The following is an 11,585-nucleotide window of genomic DNA, read 5'->3' as shown; positions in this document are numbered from 1 at the left end:
TGTAAATATTTATTGAAGGTACCCATGTACATTGTATACACGTAAAAACCTCACATACAGTGCCTACATAACTAAGCTACCTACTTTATTTATAAAATCTCTCCAATATGCCCTAGCAGTGCTGGACTATTCTGCTTCGTCGCTTTCTTTGCTTGTGTCAGGTCGTGTTGCTGCCTCCCTGTCGGCACACTGTCCTTGGTAGATCTTGTTGATCTTGTCCACATCGGTGGAGCTGAGGCCCTGCGCATTGCCCATGGACCAGCCGTCGTTCTGGAAATATATGGGTTTGTTATAAATGCGAAAGTAACTGTGTCTGTCTGTTACTCTTTCACGCCAAAACTACTGAACGGATTTGAATGAAATATGGTATACCTACGGTCTAGACTCTGGGAAATCAGTTCACTGCTCTCTCGGCTCAAAACTATCGAAGGACAAGACATTTAAGAATGAATTTAAATTGGTACATCAGAATATTCAGAGTATTTCTTCTAAATTGTTAGAAATAGAACTATTTTCGGAAAAATTTAACATTGATTGTTTATGTATCACAGAACATTGGTTAGACGAGAATAAAATGATGTTCCAATTAAAAAATTACAAACTTATAAGCTGTTTTAACAGAAATATCAACGAGCATGGTGGGTCACTTATATTTCTTAAAGAAAATTGTAAATGTAAAGAACGAAAGGATATAGTTGCTCTTTCTGTTAAACACCATATAGAAATTTCATGTGCAGAGCTTAATAAGTATATAATAGTATGTACCTACAGGCCACCTACTGGTGATTTTATTACCTTTGAGACTGTCATGGAGGATGTTCTAAGGTTAGCTTCCAATAGTAAAAAGGAAGTAATAGTGTGTGGTGACTTTAATGTTGACCTATTAGGTGACTCTCCTAATAGGTCGAAATTGTTGTTACTTTTTAAATCATTTAATCTTTTTAATGTTTTTCTGGAACCAACTAGAATTACACCCACGTCAGCCACTTGTCTAGATAACATATTCTGTAACTGTGAGTTTAAAGACAGTAGTGTGATTAATTGCCTGAGGTCAGACCACAGTGGGCAGACCATTACCTTAGTAAACACTGACAAGACAAATAAAACTAAGGTGAGATGCAGACCGATTACTACAAAGAAAATTGACAATTACTTGAAGAAACTAGACGAAAAACTTCCGAATGTTAAATTAGATTGCAATTCTAATGAGATGTATAGTAACTTGTTTAAGATAATAGCTGATGAGTTTGAGAGTAATTTTGAAACGAAGGAAGTTTTGATTGACAATAAAATTAAATTTTGTGACTGGGCTACAGAGGGTATTCGCAAAAGCAGGGCGACATTATATGATCTGTATGAGATGAAAACATTCATACTCCGACCTGACTTTCAATCTTATGTGAAGAAATACAGCAAGATGTATAAATGTGTCTGTCACTGTGCGAAGACAATTTTTATTAATAACAAGATTAAAGACTCTGCTAACAAATCTAAGGCCGTTTGGACTATTATTAATAACGAAACGGGGAAGAATCGAACACGCGAGACAAATTTATCTTTGAAGGTAGGCAATGACATTATAACATCGAATGATGCGGTGGCGAGGGTCTTTGAAGAGTTTTTTACGAACATTCCTTTAGAGACTACGTGTAACCTAGATTCTTCGGCTGCAGCAGCTGAAACCCTGACGAAGGAGAACGCACCTTCAACCGATAAGGAATTTAAATTCAGATATATTAATACATTAACTATTATAAAAACATTTAAGTCATTAAATATGAAGAAAACTGAAGACTTGTGGGGAATGTCAGTTAAATTTGTTCTTTCTATTATTAATAAAATCGCCCCAATTTTGGCTAACATCTTTAATAAATGTATCGCTGAAGGTGTGTTCCCAGATCTTATGAAATTTAGTAAAATTATACCTCTGTTCAAAAGTGGGGATATGGAGGACCCTGCAAATTTCAGGCCTGTCTCGGTTCTTCCAGTTTTGAGTAAAATATTTGAGAGGGTCATACTCAGTCAGATGCTTTTGCATTTCAATGATGCTCGATTGTTTCATAGCCAGCAGTATGGTTTTACAAAAGGCAAATCAACAGCCGATGCCGGTACTGCCTTGATTAAGCACATATTTGACGCCTGGGAAGACCATCACGATGCTATTGGAGTCTTCTGTGATCTGTCGAAGGCGTTTGATTGTGTAGACCATCAGACTTTAATTTCGAAACTTAGATACTATGGAATAGGAGGAAAGGCTTTAGATTTGATATCTTCATATTTAGACAAGAGACAACAAAGGGTCGATATTAACAATACTAAATCACAGGGGGCTCATGTAAAAATAGGCGTCCCTCAAGGATCTATTCTAGGACCATTTTTATTCCTCATTTATATTAATGACTTGCCTTTTATGGTTGAAAAATTGACTAATATAGTTTTATTTGCTGACGATACTTCTTTGCTTTTTAAAGTTAAAAGAAGAGAAAATAATTTTAATGAAATTAATTCAATTCTATCTGACATACACGATTGGTTTACCGTTAATAATCTTCTATTGAATTCTAAGAAAACGAAATGTATTAAATTTACACTGCCGAATGTTAGACAATGCGATACTAACATTATTCTAGATGGGAATAAATTGGACCTAGTTAATGATACTGTCTTTCTTGGGATGACTATAGATTCAAAGTTACAGTGGGGACCTCACATTGAAAAATTGTCTGGAAGGTTGAGCTCCGCAGCTTTTGCTGTACGGAAAATTAGACAGCTGACCGACGTTGAAACCGCCAGATTAGTTTACTTTAGTTATTTCCACAGCTTATTATCGTATGGCATTTTGCTTTGGGGTAGAGCAGCTGATATTGAAACTATATTTGTATTACAGAAAAGAGCCATCCGCTCTATATACAAACTTGGTTCCAGGGATTCATTGAGAGAACTATTTAAAGAAATTAACATCCTTACAGTTCCATGTCAGTTCATTTTTTCCAATTTAATGTATGTACGAAAGAATATTTCAACTTTTGATACAATTGGCAGTAATCATGACATTAATACTAGGAACAAGCATAAGCTGGCTTTTCCAGCGATGCGTCTGGCGAAAGTTAATAAATCGTTTTTAGGGTACTGTATTAGATTTTATAATAAGCTTCCAGCAGAAGTTGCTCAAATGCCAGAGAATAAGTTTAAGTGTTACATTAAAGAGAAACTCAGTAAAAAAGCTTATTATAAAATTGATGATTACTTAGAGGACGTTAATGCATGGCTGTGATAAGTAGTTAGCTCTGCTCATATTATTATAATAATAATTATTAAGCTTATATGTATTGTATACCAACTAGTTTTAAGTCTTTTTTTGAAAAGATGGCTCAGGAGTTTCTTGCCTCCGTTCTTCTCCTTAGACAGAAAGAGCCCCCCCTTATCCGAACGGAGAGTAATTTGTAAAAATTGACGTTCATCAGAAAATTTTATATTTGTACGATGAATAAAAAAAATTGAGTTTGAGTTTGGAAAGAACATAGGCTACTTTTTATCCCGGAATTCTCACGGGAAAACTTTTTAAGGCGACTTTTTAACAGCTAGTATATAATAAAGGTAATAAATATCGTAGACTGTGTATCAGTAGAAAACCGCTTCGCCAATGTAACAAGTTTTATTCACCAAGGTATTTTCATAGTAAAAAAATATAAACTAGGTTCTGTTATCGCCTGTTTCACAAAGTCTGCCGCTCGGATAACTTAATTACCGATGCGTTTCACAATCATACCAAAACCATTCTAATATAAGTAAATACATATCAAATCAGTATCTAAAATTAATCTTTTTCACGTTTCACTCAAGGCATTGTAAACCAGAAGGGCTAGCACAGGGCGCAAGACGCTCACATCAAGATTTGACAAAAGTTTTGCATCGCGCTTAATCACATTGCGCGGCCTCGATAGCGAACGCGACGCAGATCATTTGTCACGTTTTAACTGTCACGTAGGCATCCCAATTTGAACCGGCTCTTAATAAATTATCTCACCCAAACCGGGTAAGTAAGTACATGATGTGGTATGAACTTACCCAAACCGGGTACATGATGTTTGTATGAACTTACCCAAACAGGGTTCATGTTGTTGGTATGAACTTACCCAAACCGGGTACATGATGTTGGTGGTGCCGTCCAGTATCTGCAGCCAGGGGTAGTGCATGACGCTGTCATAGTCGTAGGGGAACCCCGCCGATGCCTCCGGGGGCAGCACTTGCTTCAGCTCTTTGTAGAGACCTGTGGGGTTACCACCACCGCCTATTAGCAATTAACGATCCGGAAGCATCGCTCGCTTGACAAATCTGACGTAACTTGTATGGATCTTACAGATGTTTGACTGGTGAGCGAAGCTGTTTAAGGATTGGTTGCTGTGATTCAAAAGCGGATTGGTAAAGACAATCAATTTTAATCTTCATATCATCAGTTTAGGACCAGTGAAGAGATTGGCAGTCAGGTTAGCATCGCAGACGCTGATTGCCTACACCTACATATCATAAAGTTACAGCTGATACGTCTTGTCACCTACCGCAGTCCCGTACCAGCACTTCACTGTTGGACCAAGCCATGACTATGACCCCACCTCCATATTTGAAGACAAATGCTATAATAAAAGTGTACGACTGAGGCTGAGCTACCTATAAGCTATAATCTTGTTTCAGCCAGCCAACAGCTGACCTTGCAGTACCTTTGTCTTGGATAGAAATCACTGGCCAACAATACGTGCACTAATGGGAAGAAAAACTAAAAGCTAATTACAGAAGGCGCCTTAAGCGGCTGTGTCTGAAAAGGCACACTTTCTGTCGAAGTTTCACTTGGTTTCCTTCCCCATTAAGCTCGTACCTGATCTAGTTGATAGTTGGGCCCAGTCGATGTGTATGAACGAGTCTCTGTCGTGTTGCAAGTGCTGATGGTCCAGCCCCAGGATGTGTCCGAACAGGTGCAGGAGGTCGCTCGCCGAGCTGAAGCAGTCTACGTCGATCTCGATTATCTGGAAACGAATCAACACTTTATATGTAATTAAGTACTTTTTTGTTTCTTCTTATTTTGCGCTTTAAAATACTATGGTAAATGATAGAGTTGAGATTGTTTAAAAGCACTGTTGTAAAAGTATTTATTTAGAAGTAAGTTTACATTACTTACTTTTTCTCCAGAAGGCCACTTAGAACTCGGACATTTGCATGCTCGATTTTGTGTTTTTTTAAAAGTCAGATACCCTGAACTATGGCGCCGCCCAGAGATACCGCTACGAGCCTCATGTTTACATTCTCCGTCAGCCTTCCTTCGCACTCGTCGACGAGTGTCATTTGCATCAACACCGTCTATTTCATTATCATCCACCATGTACAGCGGTTTGCTATGCTCCAATTTATCTTTATCTAGTGGTTCAGCTCCAACTGTTTCGGAATTCTTGTCCATTGTCCCATTAAGTTTAGCTGTTGACATGGGTATTCCTTCAGGTCCCATTTCGATGAATTGCACGCATGTCTCTTGATTAATGTGCCTCATTACGGATCGGATGTTGTCTAGTTCATCATGAGCTAGAAATTAAGCATAAATGTAGTACATACATAAGTGTATAAAATATGCTCACGGCTGTCATAACCGAAAGGGTAGTCAGAGAGCACTTTTCACTGTACATATTTAAGTAATAAAATAAATAAATAAATAAATAGTCATTTATTTCAGGTAATGCATAGGTACCCATATTGTCTTAAAAATAATTAAAATTAAAATTTAAAATCTACATCTACAGTCTTAGGTCTTACAATAATAACTAGTATAATGTATAGGGTTACACTAGTTATTTGCAAAAGACAGTCATTTGCGATTCGCGTCCTGATGAACAGATATCCAATGCTTGTAAAAAGAATTGGTGATAGGTATCTTGCGATACAGCATTCAAGATAGCATTTCCGGAGCTGCTCAGCCCCGACCAGAAAGAAGCGATACGTGACCTGAGGACGGCGAAAAAGTCGGGCACCCCCGCCTCCGCGAACATGCTCGACGCGCTACAGAAGCGTGGCAGCCGCATGAGCGTGCGGTATGCATCATTATACTGCACCATGTAATAATTTGTCATTTAAAAGTCGAGATCGTATCCGTTACACCATCAGCATCACGGCTCTGTACCAAGTAGTTCATCTATTGAAACCATTTTTAATAAATTATCAGAAGAAATCTTTGGCCTATACGAGTACTAAAATGGAGACCACGAAGGGGCAAACGTAGCGTGTGATGCCCTCCAGCCCGTTGGACATATGCCTTTAGCGGGTTCTGGTTAGATAAGGAAGGCCCAGGTCAGAGTGTTGAGGCGCTCCTTTTGACCGGCATATATAGTGCCACAAACTTATCTGTTCCGGTGAGAGCGAACTAAATTGGTCCATACCTCATTACTTACTAATGAATTTCATATTGACATGACATAGATTATATGGACCAATTTAGTTCGCTCTCACCGGAACAGATAAGTTTGTGGCACTATATATTTAGCAATGAACCATAATGGGCTAACGGTAAAGACAAGAAAAGAAACTCACTAAAATCATCATGCGACTGGAACTTGTAAGTGATAGTCCCAAAGGGCCACAGTCTGTCTTTGAAATAGCCTTTAATGTCGCATTCGGAAGGGACCGCCGGCGGCGGCGCGACCGCACTGCGCACCACACTGGGGCACGTGCTGATCAGATACACCCGGTTCCTCTCAGCACATTCAGAGCCAAACACCATGCTCACTTTGGCTATATCTGTCTCACTTAGCCCGTCCCGTTGCCCGATCATTACTCCTGGCTGTTGGAATTATAAGCAGTTTCAGGATTTGTTTCGTTACGATTAAACAAACCCAAGCTTTATGAGTAAATTGCTGATTTTCAAAGTAGAAAACAGTAGGGGGATTCAGTACCTACATTGACAAATAATCGGTGAACACACATCCTAACTATATATTAATATTATAAATGCGAAAAAATAAAAGTGTCTGTCTGTTACTCTTTCACGCCAAAACAACTGAAAGGATTTGAATGAAATTTTGTATACATATGGTCTAGACCCTGAGAAAGAACATAGGCTACTTTTTATCCCGGAATTCCTACGGGAAAACTTTTTAAGGCGAAGCGAAGCTCGCGGGAACAGCTAGAAATAAAATAAAATAAAAACATGCAGGCGAATTGACAAACTCCTCCTTGTTTTTTCGAAGTCGGTTAAAAAGACGTTGATGACGGGGCGGGTTACCTTGGTGTTGATGGTCCTCTGTCCGTTCCTCGAGAACGCCCGCGGCGGGTAATGCATGACGCTGGAGAAGTCGTACGGCAGGTTCATCAGCGGATCCTCGGCTCGCGACTCGAAGTATTTCTTGTAACCTGTTGCAGTACCAGAAAGACAAATATGAATGCGAGCCCTTACATTCATGGATCGTACTTATTGTAAATTCACAACAAGGTTAAAATTTACTTTGAAACACACAAATTTCGACTCTTTCCGTCACTCAAAAAGTTGAAATTCATATATCACATAGTCAATTTAAAACCTATTTCAAAGTATCAAAAAGCTCTATGAATTCGTGGGAAAGACCTTGAAAATACCCTCAAGGGAGATTTGCTTCATAGGCCTGCGTCAGGCGTTCAATAGAGACAGAGATAATCTCGAAAGGGCCACAATCTGAACAGGCACCACAGGTATAGCTGACCAAGTGCGGTCAAAACAAGAAGGAAAGATGATAACCAGGTTTGATATTGTCCCACAGCACAGAGATGTGCTGGCCGCGGTCTGGCCGCGTGTGCTCGTGGGAGAAGCCCAGCACGTGCATCAGCTCGTGCGCGATGTCGCCGTCACTCATGCAGTCGTAGCCGAACACCACCACCTGATGGGAAGAGAAGGGTGCTATTAGCTTCCTATAAAGGGCGGTGTGGCTGCTGGTAGACCCATATTTATTGACAGTGCCAATTCTTGCTGCGTCTTTTATACCTTATAAGTATACTGTAGCGTTATCACAATGAACAGCCCCCTCAGCAAAACTTAATATGAAAAAAAATAGTCATAAACATAACGTAGGGTACACCTAATAAAAACTACAACAATTAGAATCACGTCTGAACCATCTTGACCATACACAGAAAACGTCATTAGCCAACTCACGGCTGCTACTATTGCAATAAAAATCATGACAAATCTCATATTCTCGTCATCAAAGGTCTCCATATACGAACCTGTAAGCCCTTGTTCTTCAAGACCTCATTGCTGTGGACGCACTGGCGCAGGCCGAAGGGGTTGTGGATGTAGAGCCACTCGACTCCCAGCATGGAGCGGGGGTCCGTGGGCCGCTTCCGCAGCCGCTGCAGACGGATGCACGTACTCTTCTCAAACTTGTCGAAAGCTGTTGTTATCCTCTCCACCAGTGTTGCATCTGTGGATTGGAATGGTGGTGATACGATGCCGATGTGGGAATGAGTGCAGAGAAATAGTTGCTATTTGTTGCTATTTGTACTCATGCCATTTGGTTTGGTTGGATGAAGAAGGCCGAGGTTAGACTGCTGTGACTCTACTTGGGAGAGGCATAATGTCCAGTAGTGGACGATAACACTCTGAAGATGACGATGGTTAAATGTTGAGATACAGATGTAGCACCGACAGGAAATGTTCTTAGAAAGCAGAAAGAATAATTCTTTACCCCTTTGTGGTATTTTTACGAGCAATAATCACCATAAGTCTTCGGCTCTATAAAGTACGGTAGGATCCCATGCTTCCACTTCTTGGGCCAGGGCTGGTACGAGTAGACCGCTGGGCTACCAGGTCTGCTAGGCTGTCCAGGTTCAGATACTGGTGGTTTATCGGGCCCTGCAATGGAGGCCGGGGCGAAGTCGAACCGACGACCCGTCGAGTTGGAGGCAGCACCGGGCGGCTGGAAGGATGACATTTTTAAAGCCACTTTTATGTTTTAGCAATGTCAGAAGTTTGATTTCAATATGAATATTAGATTAGTTCAGTAGCCAATCATAAAGTTGGATTTTACAGATAATTTAACGTTTGAATCTGGATTCTGAAAGCTACAGTAAGTAACGTTCACAGTCTTTATGCAAATCAACGCGAAAATTACTTGGTAAATTACCAAAATTTATTTTATTTTCATCTACGACTTCTTGGTCGTGTGGGGTAAGTACAAGTATCTACTCTAGTGCGTTCCTCCATCATTAATTACATTAAATTTATTGGTCAAAGTTTGTGTCGCCACGCCAACACTAAACCTCAGTGAATATTACCGTTCGGCATGAAACAAAGCCTTACCTCAACCTTGGAAACTGTTTCTAGATTCAACTTCCTATATTCGAGAGGTTCTGGCTCCTCATCATACAGGTTCTCAACGATACTCTCCACTCTTCTCGCTTCATCTATATTCAGACCATAGACAGCTAGATCGTTTAGTGGAAGTATAGCCCTTTTTGGCCTTGGGTTAAAGGGTATTTTCTCGTGGAGCATTGGCTTGGAAGTAGAGGACTTGCGCGAGTTTTCGGCATTGAATAGTTTACACATCTCTATGTTGTCCAGTCTTTCTTTCTGGACTGTGTGCGGGTCGGCTGTAAAACTTCGTCTGTTAGTCATTGTTGGCGACAAATGTAGAGCTGGATTAGGATTTGTCATCGTGTTGAAAGAATAGACTAATGTATATTATATGTATGTATACGCCATGTTGATACGTAATTTGAGGAGGCATCGTCTGGTTATTTTTAACTCCTGGTGGCGAAAATGGGCTTGCTGGGGCGCCTTGAATCTCGTCATTTAAGTATGTGTGATCATAATGTATAACAATAACTTACTGTACTGTACTGTCAGCGCGCTCCTTGTAAATTGTAAAGTAGAAAATTGAAAAATCGCAAAAAATATTGTTTTCGACATTGATAACATTTTCAAATCTTTGTTCACATTCGTAACTATTGAAATGTAGAGCAAGTAAAATGGAGTTGTGTAAAATATTAAGTACTTAACTACCTACTTCGTAGTTTTATTACATTTGTAAAAAAATTGTAACTTTATTAGGTATAAACAGTTTATTGAAAGGCATAGTATATATCAGTTTATGTTCAGCGTTTTTATTTTATTCAGAAACAATGCACATAATATTATGATCGATCACCTATTATCACAAAAATAAATAAGTAAGCATAGTAAGGTGGGGTAAGACAGTCACCGGGGGAAGACTAACAATGTGTAATAACTAGTTAGCTCTGCTCATATTATTATAATAATTATTATTAAGGGTCTGCAGGGGGGAATCGAGGGTTGGCATTGTCATAGAATTATGTAGTAAACGATGCTCTACAACCTTGAAAAAAATCACACAGGTAGCCGAAGAGTCTAGCTAGGTGCTGAATGATTCGAATTCAAGTAAATGATTATGGATAACTTAAAAAAAAATTCAGAATATGACGAATAACCAGAAAATCACACTCCCGTATTGTAACAACTGTGTCGTAATTATTAAGAAATTTCATATGATTTTTATCATATTATAAAGTCAAAGGCTTGGACTAGGCGCTAAATACCTTGTTTATTAATAAACACACACTTATTTTGTGTAAATTAATCCCAAACTTGAGCAATTTTTTTCCCTCAAATCTTCATACAAATATCTATGGCGGCTTTCTGTGTTATAAAATCATAAACACAAGTGACGTTTGACTCAGTTGGCCGCTGGCCTCCAAAGAAGGGTCACGTCGGTTTAGGCAGCACTGACAGCTCGCGATCTTATCGTGTACAGATACAAAATCACTGCACATTGGTTGTCATTGCACTTTTTCAACTTTTATGACACCAACATAATTTGATTTGAAATTGAGGAAGCATAATTCTTCCAGTATATTCAATACATTAAATTAAATTAGATAGTGTGCAATATTCTCGTGACATTACAGTCTCGTAAAGGTCTGATGAGGAGCAGGAATATAGCGAATGGATCTAAGTGATGACAATACGCACGAACATTAGGTTAGGGATCAAAAATACAGTCTCTTGGTGCTGGTTGAGGTATGGTCTCGTGAGGATCTGATGAGGGCATAACACGGTGGTGGCTCAATTTTATTTCAAAGATGTTAATAGCTAAAAGCATCGAGGCTATTAAGTATGTTTTTCAGAGAGAGAGAAAGAGATTTTATTTTTCCTCTGGATGTGTTAGGTTTACTGGGTTTACTAAGTTCATTCTGTTAATGGCATCAAGTTGTTATGTGTTCATTAGTAATAATTATTTATTAACAAAATGCTGTTGGTTCTCCGCGAAAATGTAAAAATAAAAATAAAATAAATAAAAATAAATTCGTAACGTAAAATTGTCAATGACGGAATTTCTTCTATAGACAGTAGCCAAAAAAAACAAACGATAGATGGCGTGATTTGAAGATAAAGATACATTTATTCGACACATAGACAGCAACAACAAAAAAAATACAGATTTAAAGAAAAGAAACACATACTTATACAAAACAACAAAGAAAAAAACCGGCCAAGTGCGAGTCGGGCTCGCGCACAAAGGGTTCCGTAGCAGCAAATATAATAAACATTACAGTTA

The 11,585-nt window shown here is 39.0% G+C and overlaps 1 protein-coding gene across 1 annotated transcript; it reads right to left on the bottom strand.

Moving 5' to 3' along the window:
• Positions 1 to 25: 25 nt before the first annotated feature.
• On the bottom strand, positions 26 to 9,883 carry LOC105394206. The gene is made up of 10 exons (XM_048626405.1): positions 9,311 to 9,883; positions 8,729 to 8,927; positions 8,236 to 8,432; positions 7,751 to 7,889; positions 7,262 to 7,389; positions 6,571 to 6,820; positions 5,174 to 5,571; positions 4,874 to 5,021; positions 4,137 to 4,270; positions 26 to 270 (listed from the first exon to the last, which is right to left on the bottom strand). Exons 1-10 carry the CDS (start codon positions 9,662 to 9,664, stop codon positions 127 to 129), a joined length of 2,091 nt encoding a protein of 696 aa, XP_048482362.1. The 5' UTR covers positions 9,665 to 9,883; the 3' UTR covers positions 26 to 126.
• Positions 9,884 to 11,585: the final 1,702 nt, after the last annotated feature.

The sequence above is a fragment of the Plutella xylostella genome, chromosome 16, assembly GCF_932276165.1.
Source record: "Plutella xylostella chromosome 16, ilPluXylo3.1, whole genome shotgun sequence".
NCBI classification, from domain to species: Eukaryota; Metazoa; Arthropoda; class Insecta; order Lepidoptera; family Plutellidae; genus Plutella; species Plutella xylostella.
Note: the sequence above shows the minus strand (reverse complement) of the source record. Positions and strands in the feature narration are given on the sequence as shown.